An 18,346-nucleotide genomic window follows, 5' to 3' on the forward strand; every position below is an offset into this window, starting at 1 on the left:
ACGCAGTGCTGAAGTGCCAACTAGTCTCTCCCTATGGAGGATCCCTTTACCACAGATAAAGCGTTGTCGGGAAAATTCGTTTCGCGTTCCTACCCCGAAGTGACAAAATAAAATACAATTCTTTATCAAAATTTATAAGGAAAGACAAGTACTTTGTTTAGGCTTGGCTTGTAGGGAATTCCAAACCTGCGTAGATATATTCAAACGCACATAACTATAGAACCAATTCTAAATGCGCATGTGAACGCCATCAGCGTTTCTCACAGGTTCGCGTTTAAAGTCTGTGTAGAGAGAATGGTGTCATCTTAGCGGCCCCTAATTTAATAACAAATGATCGTTGCGACGGAAGCAAATCAATCAAAACTAACTTTAGCTGGAAAATAACTTTATTAAAAAAACGCTATAAAGCCAAAACAATCTCTGTTACCTTAAATTATACGCTTATCTCTGTAAAGCTGCTTTGAAAAAATCTACATTGTTAAAAGCGCTATATAAATGAAGATGACTTGACTTGACTTTACAGTTTAATGCGACATGTAACTATGTATCGTTTCTTTGCAACAACTCTATTATTTTTCCAGTCATAGACCAGCGCTCAAGCACTGACTAGAATCCAGCACTGACACGAATCAGCATTCACGTGCTCAAAAATGTGTTTCACGCTGACAACAATCTGGTGGTGGCTAGAATCCAGTGCTGACTAGAATCACGCAGCGGAGGAATGGAAAGTTGACAAGCCATTAAAAAAGGATTGACTTAAGAACCACTTATATATTTTCAAATATTTTCAATAAATCATGTTCCCATTCACTCCGGCGACGAATTTTTAAATTAATTAAGCCAAATTCTATCTATAAGGTAAAACTTTTATATTTTTAGTCATTAACTAATGCCAATGCCTAATGCCAAAATGTTTTCTTTGTTCACCAAGTAATTTACTGGTCAGGCATTATTGTTAACTCGCAAGACTGTAAGGAGAAAATTACAATTTGATGGATAATTTAAATATATTCTGTAATCACATTTTGGTAATGTATTAATTCCGCTGTCACATCTGAGCGCGAAACGCTGCTTGGGTAGTTTCAAGATCGTTAAAAATAATTAATACAATAAGAATTTAATTGTTCGTATGTGTTTATTCTTGTTAGAAGATTTTTTTTTTTAACTGATTATGAACACAAATTAATAATGACAAACCAAATTAATTGTAATTGTATTAATTATACCATTGATGAAAACAAGCTGATACACCAAGGTATTTTAGGCCTACAATTCTAACGTTAGTTTTCATGAAAAATCATGATTGTATTTTTTTCTTTTTTTTTTTGAAAGTAAGGTTAATGTAAGCAGCTTCTTGCAATGCTCTCCTAAATGCGTAATAAAACCTAAGTGCAAACATTACTGCTTTAATGACCATATACAGTCGTTTTTACTGTCCAATGACAGCCCATCTTATATCTATTTTGAGTGGCATGGGAGAGAGTTGGAAGTTCATTTGTTGCCCCTATGAGTTTATAAAAGCATATTTTAACAACATTTTCAAATGGATAAAGAAAAAAAAAAACCTGCCAAAATGTTTTTAAATGTTGGCTTTATTAAACTATGTTTTAAACGTGAATGAACAGTCTCATATGTCTATTTATTTTTAATATAGGCCAACTATTTATTAATTTATTGTTCTATTTTATTAAACATTTTTACATTTAACACGAATAATCAAACATTTAACATAAAACAAGAATTGCACTCATTTGTCCATTTTAAAATGATAAGGGACCTGGATAATGGATAGCCAATGGATAGCTGGCCCAAAAAAGGCTGAGAACCACTGCCTTAACATATAATCTATTATAATTTCTATAACAAGTTTGTTAAATGTACCACATTTAATACAATAGAACATGATAAATATTGGAAAAACATTCCTGTGAATAGCAAATTCTGAAAAAAATTATAATTTTGTAGTGGTCTAATTTTTTTCCAGAGCTGTATGCAAACTGTGCAAATATTCAGTATGCATGGAATACTCCGATGACATACCAGTGCATACTTTCATAATTTCTCATACTCATGTTGTTCCAAACCTGTATGACTTTCCACAAGATTATATTTGTTAAAAGCATTTTAAATGTTTTTGTCCATACACTGAAAGTCACTGAAACAATCCTCAAGCAACCCTACACGAGGTGGAGAAAATGAGGCAAAACATCATGAAGTATGATGTTATACTCACTCCCTCTACCAACACCAGCTGTGCACTGCCAATAAAAGCCATGTTGACTTTAGTTGCCTCTTCTCTAAAAACAGAGATGAGTTCCTCCAGACGACGCTGTTTCACTGGCACAGGAACATCATCTTGCAGCCGATGATACGCATGGGTTTTCTAAAAATAAGCAAGAAAAAAGCCATTGTCAATTTAATAAATGTTGTTTTATTTTTTTCAATATTAAAATACTTTTTTCTATCCCCGTTTTTAATCAATTATTCTTAAACTTTATGTTTGGTACCAATTTTTTGAACTAATGGATTTAATTGCAGGTTATAATTATTAGTAAATAAATGTATCTAATATGACCATCAGTAAACAGACTGATGTTATCATGCTGAAACATTGACAAAACATCATAAACAGATTTAAATTGTTTTCAGTCATTGGAAAGAGTGACATATTTGCCATTAAAGCACTATGATGGGGATGGCCCATTTTCACTTTTTTCCACAGTGGTGTCAGCAGAATAATATAGGGTTCATAGACAATTGGAAAAGTTTTTGGGGCAGACCTGACCTGTTAAAAAGAGTTGTGGTATTCATCCCTCCTGGGATGGTGCCGCCCTTCTCTATAGTAATATGGCACATAGTCTTGGAGTTGACCTTGACCTGACCTAACTGGGGCCCAGGTCAGGAAGCAGACAGACTGGCTAGACAGACTGGCTAAACCGACCGTCTGCTAGCTGTCTCGCGTCACAGAAGTAAGAAATCCCAACACATAGAGACTCTTTCACCTAGATATCATCACATAGAGACTGTGTCTGTTCCCCGAATTAGTAAATACAAAAAAACGACCAAACTCATTTAAGGGTAAAAATTTAATTGATGTTCAACAAATAAAAAACAGATATAATACAGATGAACAACTGATAAAACTTGGTTTGCTAAATATTCAATCCCCTTCTTAAAAAGCACTTATTGTTAATAATATGATTACAGATCATAACCTAGATGTGCTGTGTTTGACAGAAACCTGGCTAAAACCAGACGATCATATTACTTAAATTAGTCCACAACACAAGATTATTGTTATAATCATGAGCCTCGTCTGAAAGGCAAAGGGGGAGGTGTTGCTGTGATTTATAGTAATATCTTCAGTATCACTGAGAAGTCTAGAAGAAATATAATTCTTTTGAAGTCTTGGTGCTTAATGTAAAACTATCTAATGTAAACGATAAATCCTGTTTGACATTTGTGCTGGCTACTGTATACATGCCACCAGGGCACCATACAGACTTTATCAAAGAATTTGCAGATTTTTTTATCAGAGTTAGTACTGGCTGCAGATAAAGTCCATAATTGTTGGTGATTTTAATATCCATGTAGATAATGAAAAAGACACATTGGGATTGGAATTTAGAGACATTCTAAACATTCTGAATTCTAATTTAAGCTCTCCCCTGTAAAGGCCTCCCTCCCTTCCCTTTACCTCTGTACAGATAAAAAGTTGTCGTTTTATCTGTACAGAGTCACCACGTGGCTACGTGGACACGATAAATAATTCTGCATTATAAAATTAAGACTACACGCCAGCGCACATATAAATTCAAACGCGCATACCTATGGACTGAATACGTGATGCACATGTCTGTGTTTGCGCAGAGGTTTGCACAAAGGTTGCGTGGGTTTGCGCCGAGATAACTGATAATCGTTTGCACCTTGGAACCTATTTCCGGTAGTGCGTTCTCAAGCCGTCAGGCACTGTTTTGTGCGGATGGGCAAAACAATCTTTGTTACTGTAATTTCCTATTATCACTGTAAAGCTGCTTTGAAACAATTCATATGGTTAAAAGCGCTATATAAATGAAGGTTACTTGACTTGACTTGACTATACTCTATTGGAGTTAGGCAACATGTGTCAGGACCCACTCATTGTCGTTATCATACTTTAGATCTAATATTGTCACATGGAATCAATGTTGATGCCGTGGTTTCTGCAGAAGAGTGATGACATCTCAGATCATTATCTAGTCTTGTGTATACTTCATTTAGCCAAGGCTGCAAAGCCGACTCCCTGTTATAAATATGGTAGAACTATCACTTCTACCACTAAAGATTATAAATAATCTTCCTGATCAGTTTAATCTCCTCAGCATCCCAGACAGCTTAGAAGATGTTGCAACAGAAACTATTGACTCTTTAGACACAGTTGCTCCTGTGGTAGATTTTTTCTTATTTCGCACCTGACCTAAGTCTACCTGGGTCTCGTCTACAGTCGACGTTAGTTTCCTATAATATTTATACTCTATACTCCTCATCGATGTCGGCCGAGTCCTCTAACTCTATACTCTAGCGCGTCTCCTCATCGACGTCGACTGAGTTCCCTAACTTCATACTTTAGCGCGTCTCCTCATCGACGTCGGCTGAGTTTCCTAACTCTAACTTGCTGCGCAGCATTAACTAGACAGACTCCAGACAATGCCTTTGAATATGCTTTAATCACGGCCGGAGGATCTCAGACAAATTTCAGAGAGAATCCCAACCGCAAAAGGAATACAACAGTTTTTATAGAATAGGAGCATGGCAAAAATGACATGATACATTACATAATTTCCCTACAATTTGATTGGTTCTTCATAGGCAAACCCTTCTGTTACTAGGTAGAAGCAAACTCTGTTTTCTTGATTACTTCATTGTTAATCACAAGTTTTCAAACCTAGACATCTGTCTAGTTTCATTTCCCCTATTTGTTATTTATACACTCACACACTCAAAGTCACAAGTTTTAGACCAAAAGGTTTGGAAACATTTAAGATTCAAAAGCATATGAATGTTGTTCCTGCAAATTGTTAGTTATGATTAATTAAAAAATCCATCACACTCCTTTGTGCTTAAAGATTTCCTCCCTGAGGAAAAATTCCATTCATTTGTTGCTATAGGAGAGAAAAAAATATCTAAATTCATTAAATCATCTAAATCAACAACATGCATTTTAGACCCTATACGACTAAGCTACTGAAAGAGATGCTTCCAGAGGTCATAGATCCTCTTCTTAAAATCATTAATTCATTATATTTGCAATATTTGTATTTGCAAGGATTTCCAGTCAGGATTTAGACCCTATCATAGTACTAAGACTGTTCTCATTAGAGTTACAAATGATTTCCTCTTATCATCCGATCATGGTTGTATCTCTCTATTAGTGTTACTGGATCTTAGTGCTGCATTTGATACAATCGACCACACCATTCTTTTGAATAGACTCAAAAATTAGGTTGGCATTAGTGGAATTGCATTAGCATGGTTTAAATCATACTTATCTGACCGTTATCAGATTTTAGCAGTAAATGAAGAGGTATCATATCGATCACGTTCAGTATGGAGTACCACAAGGCTCAGTACTAGGACTGTTGCTTTTCATCCTGTACATACTACCCTTGGGAGATATCATTATGGCATTTTGTCAACATGGCATTAGTTTTCACTGTTATGCTGCTGATACTCAGCTCTATATTTCTTCGCGCCCCGACGAAACCTACCAATTCGCAAAATTAACGGAATGCAGAGTTGATATAGAAAATTGGATGACTAGTAATTTCCTACAACTTAATTCAGAAAAAAACTAATTATTGGGCCAAATACCTCTGCACGTACTAACCTAGAATATTGTCTAACACTTGATGTCATCGTCGTCAGTTAGGAACCTGGGAGTGCTCTTTGATACCAATCTTTAATTTGAAAGCCACGTTTCTAGCATGTGTAAAACCGCATTCTTCCATCTTAAAAATATATCTAAATTACGACATATGCTCTCAATGACAAATGCGGAACAGTTAGTTCATGCGTTCGTGACCTCAAAGCTAGATTATTATAATGCTTTACTGGGTGTTGCCCTGCACACTTAATAAACAAACTCCAGTAGGTCCAAAATGCAGCAGCTATTCTTTTCTAGTTCTTACTAGAATTAGGAAGTATGACCATATTAGTCTGGTTCTGTCATCTACGCTAATATTAGTCTCTCTGTTTATCCCAAGGTTTACTGTAGTCAGCCTGTGCCTAGACACGACCACAACGCATGATGTAGTCAGCCGGATCCGGGCCGTATCCAGATCAGATGGTGGATCTTAGACAAGACCACAAAGCATCCCTAAAGTGTCAGCAGAGATTGTGTCAACTAGACTCTCCACTGTGAAGGCCTCATCAACACGACAGCCAATGGGCACTGATCCTTAACAAACCCTTCTTCATACCAATGTGATGACTCTTCAACCAGATGGATAAATATTCTGAATGTTCCGATCCAATCTGATTTCTGATCTGTAATGCTGCCTGAATCATAATCATACACTGTTCATTCACCTTTGTTTTGTTTAGTCACTTAATATTCAACAATATTATCAGGGCTCCAGACTAACTGTTTTTACTAGGAGCACTGTAGCCCCAAACTGAAAATATTTAGGAGCACAGACAGAAAATGTAGGGGCACACCTTAAATCAACCTGCAACTCAATTATTCACATGTTCCCCCATTTTGACTGTATTACTGACAAATGCCTTGGTAAATAGACTTAACGTACAGAAATTACAATGTGCAGTTTTATTTTAAGTTCACAGGGCTCCAGTTCAGACTAACATTTGAGGGCAGCAGCACTGGAGCCACTGAGTTCTGCAGAAAGTATTTAGTAGCACTGTGGGGCTGACAATAAAGCACTGAGCTTAAGTTGAGGTGTAGATAAAATAACTTTAATTATTATCATTCATAATGTCTTAATATTAATTCAAAAGCAAAATGAGTGAACAAATAGATATTAGGGAGTGAAAATAGCTAACAAGCGTCCTCTGCAGGATCAGTAGGTGGTTACAATGGTAATTTAATCTTTTTTTTTATTTTTAAATAAGCGGTAGTTTTATAAATGGGGACCATCTTTGAAGGATGAACAAAACATGTTTTGGTCATCACATTAAACAACACTAACAATTAAACAATTAAAATATGATATTATAAATATGATATTATAGTTTTAAAGTGCTGGAAAAAGATGTGTAGTACTTGTGATGTGTAAAAGATGTGTAAAACGAGGCATTGGAAAGTTTGCAGTAGCGGTAGCATAAGCCTTCAGGCAAGTGTTATTTAAATAAACTCCTGATGTACTTACAAACTTTCCAATGCCTCGTATTATGAGTACAGAACCTATTTGTACTACTGTAAAAGTTTGGTACCATTCCGGGCATTATTAGTGGGGTAATTTACGAGATACATCATAGGATCCATTAGCGCCTGCACTAAGCCATTCGGCTGATATCTCTAAATAAGCTCTAACTTTAATAATGTTCGACCAAGGGGAAAAAAGCTTCTGGGGGGGTGTTTGGCTCGAGGTCATGGTGCAGAGGACCCTAGGTTGAAATTACTCTGAACCATCCCTTTAAGTTACAATTGAAAACGTAATTTTTTATAAAGAGGCATGCTGTTTTGATCATTATTCTCTCTAGATAGTCAAATTGACTATAACGAACAGGTTAGCTTACTTTTTGAAGTATAATGACTGCCATATTATTATGAACAGGGATACAAGAGATACATGAATCTGGCAGGTATCTGATATGAAGAGCAAAAGGTAGATCAGACCTTCCTCATGCTGTAGGTGAAGAGAAAGCCCATGTTATAGCCCACCTCCCTGAGGAGAGATAGGGTCTGCTGATGGTCGTCTTCAGTCTCTCCACAGAAGCCTGTGATGAAATCACTGCTTAGACTGACTCCTGAAACAGCATTTATCAGGGACAGAGAGGAACATCATAAACCACAGCACTTCCATTTACATCACATCATAACTTGACAATACATGGGCAAAACATTTGAAATCATTCTTTGACATGTATTTTAGTATTTTTATCAAAATTATGACACTATTTCTCACCTGTCACCTGCTCAAACATAACTCAATATTTTATATAGATTAATAGAAGTTAAACTAAAGAAAAAAAGTATATACATGTATCCTAAATAGCATTTATAAATAGCATTTACTATTACGCCCTGATGGTTCATTTTAAAATATACCTCTTTGGTCCCACTTTATATTAGGTGTCTTAAAATACTATGCACTTACATTATAAAAATTAAGCATTTGATAATGTAGTTTATTGTGTACATACATGCAGTTCTGCAAAACTATTTGCTGTTATTGAGTTTAGGATACATGTATGATTAGAGGTAGGTGTAGACAATAGACATTATGTCTAAGTTTAAGGTTAGATGCAACAGTCAACAGTGGTTACTTTAAATGTAACAACAGTGTAACTACAACTAACAATAGCAGTATACCACAAAAAATGTAATCCAACAAATTAAGAGAATTCTTACTGCTACATTTGAAAAAAAAATTAATTTAAAAACAATTTAAAACTACAATTACTATTTTGTTTCGAGAGTGAAAGTGCTCACATGTAACACATTGGTTCAACATTTGAAGTGGATAAAAACCTTTCATCAAAGTTATACATGAATTTTGAACAATACACGTTCTTGTCTTAGGAACTTTGATTTACTTTTTTGATCCACTTCAAATGTTGACTACTGTTATTTATATATTCTTTAAAGGAACACTTAATACTAATGCAATTAATGTCTAATAAAGGTTGGTTTAAAGCATATCCATGACCTAATCTAAAGAGAACAGTTAATTTTACAGTTAATAAGTTGTTAACAAAGCATAACAAACATTATCTAACTCTTTACATATGAGCTAATTAAACAATAATAATTTGGTTAATTACACTGACAGTGAATGAAGAACTCACTATTTGTTTATAGCCTATTAATATATTAACAATGTAGAGACTACAACATATTAACCATGAATTAACTAATAGTTTGCAAATGATTTGTAAGTACTTTATTACAACATACTTATTATAAAGTGTTACCAAAACACCTAATATAAAGTGGGTCTACCTCTTTTATTAGGCTTCACACTTAACAGAAACGTCAGCTTTATAATCAGCATTACCCTGAAGGTCATCTTTTAACATTTCACATGCCATGAGTTCAAAAAGGTCACACAGGTATAGTTTATTTTGTGGGGGGTTTTTTTAACCTCAAAATAAACTATACCTGTGTGACCTTACGAATAATTATTAATAATGACAAATCTATTTTCAAATCAACATTTTTATAAATTGACACTATAGGATTATTTCAAAAAGACTTCATATAAATTATTAAGTCTGTTTGAAATAATCCTATAGTGTCAATTTATACAAATGTTGATTTGAAAATAGATTTGTCATTATTTATAATTATTCGACAAATGATCTGATATGATATTCAGATGCTCCAACACCTCTGAACAGATGACTGCAACTCCTGCGAGGACTCGGAATCAACATGCACCAATGCTATTTTTTTCTATACAGTATATCCATATCATATGTTAACAACATGTATACTTTACTCATTGTTTCTGACTTAAATTAATACATTGTTAGCTAACTGTGTGATTTTTACATGTACGTACATTTCTGAAATACATAACTTGGACACAGTCACCTCTGATAACAGATCACTTAAAGGTCCCATTGCATGGGTTATTTTATTATTTTAGAATGTTTCCTGGGGTGCCCTTATAATGTTAATATGTTTTTTAGATCAAAAGTTGTTATAATTTAGAAATAAAAGGCATATTTCCAAGATAGATTTTAGCCTCTGATTTGAACGCTCTGTTTGAAGGGGCGTGTCTGCTGTGAGACTTCAGTGTAAACGCCCACTGCTGTGATTGGCTGACATGCTTGCATATGAAATATCTAGCATTACATGTGGAACTCTCTCGAAAACCTTTACTATTACAGCTATTATACGTTTTTACTATTACAGCTATCGGGATTAACGAATCGTGAGAAGTTTTTAGATCTATTCCCATCACATAAAAGGTTGCAGTGCAGTGATGAGCATTGAGCAGATGACAGCCTGTTGATCGCGTGAATGAAGATCTTATCATTGCAACGCAGTTTCTGCACTCTCACTAATGATTTCACCAATGCAAACATGAGGTAAGTACAGTAAGAGCTTCATTGTGCAGCGTAACAGCGTCATTGATTTCATAACGAGTTTTGGCAAGTGTCCAGATAAACTTGCGCTGTGTGATTGACAGCTTGGGCGATTGGAAGGGGATTGTTCTTTGATCGCTTTCTGTATATATTAATCACAGTTTAAGTAAGATTATTTTCATCCTACTAAGAGAAACGACATGAAGTTGATCGTTTAGTCACTGGCTTGATTTACTGATGCATAAACAGTATTGAACGACTTTGAGAGAAAGATTATCTGTCTGAACTTGAACAATTACACATCAGAAATTCACATAACCCACTGGTTCTTCAGAGGCTCGGATGAAGGAACTAAAAAAATACTTTTGTGTTCATTTGTACATCCAAACACTGAGCAACTGCCATGCTTCGCTCGTTTGCAAGACATTATGTCTCTTGAGGAAAAAACAATATCGAGCTTGCGCAGCTCATTTTCTCATGGGCGGGCCAAATTCTATTTGCGGGCAAAGAAAAGAAAGGGGAGGTGACCTTTCCCCTTATGACGACATAAGGGGAAGATTTTTAGATTCGCCCGTCTGAGCTTTAATTTTCTCAAAAATACCCAGGGCTTGGTTTACACCCATCAAAATGTCTAGCCACTGGTGGACCATAGGCAGGCTAGGGAAACTCATATTAAGGATAAAAAACCTCATAAAGTGAAATTTTCATGCAATGGGACCTTTAAATTGTAATGTAGATATTTTCTGTAAAGCTGCTTTGAAACAATATGTATTGTGAAAAGCGTTATACAAATAAATGTAAATTGAATTAAAATGTGAATTGATATACATCTGTACATGTTTGACAGATTAATACAAAATAATTCCTTAGTACATACACAACTATTTGATCAGTTCTATAGGCAGTTTTGTCCCACTACTCAAGAATCAGTTGGTATATTCAATTGGTATATTTCATAGTGACAAGTTACCTGGTATTATTTTACGAATGTTCTCCACAAGCTCAAGATATGCCTCTCGGGTGTAACTGAGAAAGAAAACAAATGTCCAGGTTGAAGGAAATGAAATTATAAAGCACATCCACAAAGTCTTGGATTTCAATACAAATTTACTAAAGCTAAATTAAGTACATATTCTCTAAAAAGATCACGTTTATACAGTGGCAACAAAATATCCTCTAATTGGCAGTTCATAACCGCATAGGGCTGTGCCGGTACAATCATATATTGTGATTTTTTTTATATTGATATTTTAGATTATTGTATCAATATATATTTTTTTTCATGTATTATTGCATTCACATATGTCCTATAGTTCAATAATCAAAAAGCAGGTTGTTTAAATGATCTGTGACCGGTGTTTCTCAGGGTGCTTCTATTTTGAGCTGAACGCCTCAGTTGTGTATGTAACTTTGGTTTCCTGAGTAAGGAACGAGATGCTGCATCAGTAGCTGACGCAAAAGAAAACATCCTCCAGGTGTTACGATTGCCTGAAGCCAGTAAAAGAAATCACAGCAATTAACTGGCCTCATCAGGGTGCACCCACACCATCAATCCTCAGATTTCAAAGAAGGAACTCAGCAGAAATGAAGTAGTTTGCCAGAGTCATGCAGCGCCTCGTTTTTTGCGTCCGTTTTAGGATCCATTTGCTGTATGTATGCAGTACATATTTTTTTCAGTGCCCATATTAACAGGTCAGACTACACTGTGAAAAAAAATCCTAATTTTACAGAAAATAACTGTGATTTTTTGACGATCATTTTCTTTAATTTTAAATTGTACTCAAAACACTGTAAAATTACAAATAATATCTGTAAAATAAAAATTCAGCTGTTATTTTAGGTATTGTGACATTAATGACAAATTACAGTAATTCACATTTTTTATACAGAAAATTGATTGTATTTTTCATACAGTATTTTTTCTGTTTTCTTAAATTACATAAAAATGTATGAATATAATCTGTAATTTAACAGAAACAAAACAGTTAAATGATAAAATGGCCAAATGACTGTCAGCCCCCCAAAAAACTGTAAAACATCCTAAATTAAATAAACTGAAAAACACTGTTATTTTACAGGTATTCCTGAATAATCACGATCAAATACCTTCATTGTAAAAATAAATTGTAAAAAAGGGTCAAATGACTGTCAGCTACGGCTGCCAAACAAAAACCTTAAAATTAAAGTAAAATATGCTAATTTAAATAAACCGAAAAAACACTGTTATTTCACAGGTATTTCCTGCATTATTATGATCATATACCTTCATTGTTAAAAAATCGTAAAAAAATGGTCAAATGACTGGCAGCTGCGGCTGCCAAACAAAAACCCTAAAATTAAAGTCAAATATGCTAATATAAATAAAGTGTAAAAAACTTTAAAATAAATTTGATGTCACCATGATTGAGATCAGTGTCTGCTTTAGTTGGGCTCATGACCCTTGAGTTTATAACTTTTGTTTTGTTTTGTTTTGTCTCTGGCTGCTTTAACTGTGTATTTGATATACATCTGTTATAGCAATAAATGCAGGAGAAAATATCAGATGATCTTGGTCATTCATTGGTGATGTTATAGTCATCATATGATAATCTGATTCACTGATGTGTCAGTCAAATCTCTGAATATGTTAGCTTAGCTTACATAATATGTAGATGGAATTTAGCTTTATACAAAGTCTATAAATGTCATAATTTTTCACATAACCCTTGCAATATTGTGGCGTCAGTATTATAACAATCTGAAATTTAAAAAAAAAAAAGATATATATTGTACAGAAAAAGTTTTGAGCTGGTTCATTATTTTAGTAGTATAGAGACATCAAGAATCAACATATGAATCTCAACAATGGTGACAACCAACAAAGATCACAAAAAATACAACAAAGCTTGGTAACGTCACAATAGGGAATGAATGTATACTTCACAAAGAGTGTGAAGATATGAGCGTCTTATATAGGGTGTCTGAGTATGTGTGTGAATTGATATCAGGTGTGTGTGATCAGTGTAATGATGGCCTTGATTTTACCATATCAATTCGAGCCAGAGTCCTATGATGAAACATTGGAAGACTAGTTGATTAACCCGAACATCAACTAAGTTTTTACTCAGTTTGTCGTTCATTATGATATGTTGTAACTGTGTAATTCCTCTACATCAGCATTAACAAGTTTGTTCATAAATAAACCGGTGTATATTTCTAATTTATTGAGGTGCACATGTGGGAACTGTATCATTAACTGTATCAATAACGTTAGTCGAGCACTAATGTGAATGATTGATGTAACATTACAGTTTGTAAACCAAAATTTTGACAACTGACAACTCGTTTCAGCAGTTCAGAATCGATTTTTTCTTTTGAGAGACAATAGCATTTTTTGTTATGCACTTTGATCTTTAAACATTACAGACATTTTATATTCACAAACAGCTATAATTACACACTACATAAAAGGTAATATTTGAAAAAGCATAATAGGGGTACTTTAATATATAATGTAGAAATGTATTAATACCGTCAACTGTCCCGATTGTCTTTCATGCTGGCCCCAGGCCATCAGGCAGACCGTATTGTTGAGTCCTAATTGGAATAAGCCAAAATTGTCTAAAGACTTTTAACATAGGGATCCTGCTTGTTACCAGTGTAGATTTACCCCAGCCTACCATGTTCATTTGTTTTGATCCTGTATAAAGCTTGGGAGTTTCTGGGCCACCATTTTCTGGTTTCTTAGGCAGATCGATCTCCCCTTGTCCACTGAAAGCAATTTTTAGAATTACTCCTGAATCATATTAGCCTGGCTCCACCCTCCTACGTACTTCCGCTCAATTTTCATTTTCCTTCAGTACGTCGTCTGGGTTTGCGGTATATTCTTGGGTTTTCTCTGGCCAATTTTTTGCCGGTCCAATCAGCGAACAGAGGGAGTGGCTGAGAACGATGACGTTGATGTTGTGCGCTAGTTTGAGTTGTAGGGTTACGTCACGACCAAACGTTAGCGATTGGTTATGGCAGATCCAGAGTGGCTCTGGGCAGATCCAATAGTTTTAACAGGGTTCTTGCAGGTTTCAGCAAGTCAAATTTAAGACCTTTTTAAGACATTTTAAGACCATAAAGATTGAAATTTAAGACCTACACGACGCATTACCAAATAAATATTCAAATCAAAGAATTCATTTTATTTCAATGAATTCAGTAATTGAAAAAGCATTAATTTAATTTACAGATAAATCACATTAGTAACCTTCCACACCCAACAATGCGTGTCAGAGAAAAGAACATAATCAGATATAAATTTTTTATAGAAAACTGCATATTATACTGTAAAAAACACATAATTAGTTGATTTTAGTTGATCATAGATGATCATAACTAGAGATGAAATGGCATGAACATTTAATTTCATTATTATAGTGACAAAAATTATCACGGTTATCACAGAATCCTGTTCAAAAAGTATTAATACTATACAATGAAATCAATTCACCAAGTTTTATGTCGAAAACCAGGAAATAACAAATAAATTTAGCATCAATATGCACTTTTTGTTTACATAAACAATAAAATAATACCATTAAAAATGAACATTTTTAAAGTGTCTTGCATGTTATATACTAACATGTACAAGTTAAAATAAAGGTTTGACAAAAAAGGTTTTAGAAAAAGATAAACCTCACATATTTCAGACTTTAAATAATTTTTTATAAAAAGAATGAGTCAAAAAAGATAAATTACTGACATTTACAATGTACTTTAGCTTATTTTTTATTATTAATAGTACAATTCGGTCCTATTTTCCCGTGGCGTCTGTCGTTGCTATGCAACCATGCCCTGCGTCTCCACAATGACAAAGAAGTTGTAGTAGCCAGAGCCATAGAGAGAAAGAGTTGCGACACTCTTTGATGTCGCCGCTATGGCTGTCACGTGGTTCATGTAAGCCCCAATAGTTCCAAAACATACGCTGGCTCAGCTGGCTGTCATGTTCTTCTATGGGACAGACAGCAGCGATTGCATTATTGAACGGTAAATATAAAATAAAACACACACCCAAGTACTTTTTCAGCTGTTACTGCATTATTGCATTTTGTTAATGCCAGTTTTGCATTTGGAGACAAGTTTTAGGCTATATTTTTGGAGGGAAAAGCTTAGTGTTCATGTTCGCATGGGTAGTAGCACTGGCTTTAGCGGCTCTAACTTAACTTTTCCATATCATTCATCTGATGATGGACGTCTCATGATATTTATTTTAGCACAACTGGGCTGTATTAGGCTATTGATTCCCGTGATTTTGCTTATAAATTTTGATTCAGCCATTAGCCTACCTTCGTGATCACGCAAAGAGGTCTGCCGTGGCGGTCCGTTCAGAATTCGCTTAGAAGCTAGCTCACTTCTTCTGATGAAAGTGGCCACCCCCAGGACCACAACGTGAAACATGATCATGTTTTATCATGAGGGTAAAACCTTTTTAAGACCTGACTAAATGAAATTTAAGACCGCGGATGAGAATCTGTCCGTTTTTAAGACGTTTTAAGGCCTTAAATTTAAAGTTCAGAATTTTAGACTTTTTAAGACTTTTTAAGACCCCGCGGGAACCCTGTTTTAAACTTCAACAGAGTACCCGCCTTCAAGGAAGTTAACGCTTGTCAATGGAGAGTGGCCAGACTCTCTGTACAAATTTAATGTACGAGAGTCTGGTAGGACCAGGCTAGAATCATATAACTTTACAAACTACAATCTGATTGTAATAGCTTTTATTATGCCAAACAATTTATATGGCTGAGGTAGAAGGATCCGAGGCCTCTAACCTCTACATAATGGATTTGATATGTCCTCTTTTTCTTTAAATTAGAAAAAAATAAACAATCTTGAAGAGGCTTTTAAAATATGTTAGTCAATATGTGTCCGTCCTTCGGATGAGACGTTAAACCGAGGTCCTGACTCTCTGTGGTCATTAAAAATCCCAGGATGTCCTTCGAAAAAGAGTAGGGGTGTAACCCCGGCATCCTGGCCAAATTTGCCCCTTGGCCTCTGTCCATCATGGCCTCCTAATCATCCCCATATACTGATTGGCTTCATCACTGTCTCCTCTCCACCAGTAAGCTGGTGTGTGGTGGGCGTACTGGCGCAATATGGCTGCCGTCGCATCATCCAGGTGGATGCTGCACATTGGTGGTGGTTGAGGAGATTCCCCCTTCTATGTAAAGCGCTTTGAGTGCAGAGAAAAGCGCTATATAAATGTAAGGAATTATTATTATTATTATTGTTTGAATCTCATCTCCAGCGTTCACTCATTTTTTACCATGCAGAAAGTGCACATTCATTACTCTGTTAGGCTACTCCATTTTCTTTTTTTCTCAGTTAATGTTGTCTCTTGTTATGCTTTGGTTGTATTTCCTCTTTTGGTCATACTTTAGTTCAGGGTCCAATTCTCACTATTAACTAACTATTAACTATGACTTTTACTTCAATGAACTCCTAATTACTGCTTATTATTAGTTAGTAAGGTAGTTGTTAAGTTTAGGTATTAGGTCGGATTAAGGGATGTAGAATATGGTCATGCAGAATAAGTCATTAATATGTGCAACTGGTTAATAGTGAGAATTGGACCCTAAAATAAAGTGTTACCCCTCTTTTTAATGTTGGTCTGAAACTAATAAATAATTTGTTATTGTTTGTAATTTGCTTTTTTGTTTTTATTGTATGTTACTTGTCTTCATTAACTTTTTGAAGACTTTTTTTCTACTTACATTAGTTAGCCTAGAATTCTGCTGTGGTATAGAGAATTGTGAATTTGAATGGCTATTTCCATCAAAATATACTTTTATATATCACTATTGTGAAATAAATTACTCATTTAAGGTTCTGATCATATCACTCACTCATAATTGTGTTAATTAATTAAAGTAATTACAATATTGACCAAAATAAATTACTTTTGTCATAATCATCCCAGCTATTGTCTCTATTATGATATGTGTAATAAGTTTAGCTGACAATACACAGCCCTATAAACGATTCTTACCCACGTCTCATAGCATGAAGAACCTGACTGCTGCCACTCTGTGCTGGCAGATGGATCTGCTTGCAGATGTTCCTTCTCTCCTGAATCAAGTGTAACACCTGATTTAACAAAAAAAAAAAAAGTTAAATTAAATACTGTAATTACAGGCAAAGGGACATTTTAGATAGCCTACGCCTGTGTTGTTAGTAATTACCACCTGATTATCATCGGCTCTGCTTGTTTGCGACTAATTTGTTTACACTAATTTGTGCTGCTCTTGGTAGTGTTATTGAGAACTCAGACACGATGGTTAAGTTGGACCCAAAGCAGTATTTATTGGCAGATGGCACAGGAGGAGAAAACAACAGCATAGATGATAGTGACAAAATACTTAATACTGGTAAGTAGAGTAGGTCAAACTGACATACGTGACGTTATATAGCAAGTAGGTGAGCATGGCAGGTAAGTATAGCACAGGGGTGTTCAATCCAGCTCCTGGAGGGCCACTGTCCTAAAGAGTTTAGCTCCAACCCCAATTAATCACACCTGAACCAGCTAATCAATGTTTTACTGTGTGTGGGTGTGTTAAGGCAAGCAAGTTGGAGCTAAACTCTGTAGGCCAGTGGCCCTCCAGGACCAAGTTTGGACACCCTTGGTATAGCAGGTGAGGTAAATGTAACAGTTTATTTGAGGGTATGCAGGATGAGATTACAGTTCTGTTCATAGATGCACGCTTAATAAACAAACTACAGCTAGTTCAAAACGCAGCAGCTCGAGTTCTTACCAGAAGCAGGAAGTATGACCATATTAGCCCGGTTCTGTCAACACTGCATTGGCTGCCTATTAAACATCGCATACATTTTAAAATATTGCTGATTACTTACAAAGCACTAAATGGTTTAGCTCCGCAGTACTTGAGCGAGCTCTTAACGCATTATAGTCCTTCACGTCTATTGCGATCTCAAAATTCCGGCCAGTTAATAATACCTAGAATATCAAAATCGACAGCTGGCGGTAGATCCTTTTCCTATTTAGCACCAAAACTTTGGAACAGTCTTCCTACCATTGTCCGGGAAGCAGACACACTCTGTCAGTTCAAAGCCA

General features: G+C 35.3%; 1 protein-coding gene across 2 annotated transcripts in view; it reads right to left on the reverse strand.

Annotated features, from left to right (window-relative positions):
* The window catches only part of cdk5rap1 (CDK5 regulatory subunit associated protein 1), a 74,953-nt gene that overhangs the window by 11,535 nt on the left and 45,072 nt on the right, over nt 1–18,346 (reverse strand). The window contains exons 8-11 of one of the 2 annotated variants that reach the window (XM_084100689.1): nt 17,264–17,361; nt 11,222–11,277; nt 7,835–7,965; nt 2,234–2,383 (exon numbers count right to left, since the gene is read on the reverse strand). In XM_084100689.1, the coding sequence (XP_083956815.1) occupies nt 2,234–2,383; nt 7,835–7,965; nt 11,222–11,277; nt 17,264–17,361 (435 nt within the window). The remainder of the gene's footprint in view (nt 1–2,233; nt 2,384–7,834; nt 7,966–11,221; nt 11,278–17,263; nt 17,362–18,346) is intronic. The other variant, XM_084100690.1, reaches the window with a different exon arrangement.

Source organism: Abramis brama (assembly GCF_963993115.1).
Source record: "Abramis brama genome assembly, chromosome: 23".
Lineage (NCBI taxonomy): Eukaryota > Metazoa > Chordata > Actinopteri > Cypriniformes > Leuciscidae > Abramis > Abramis brama.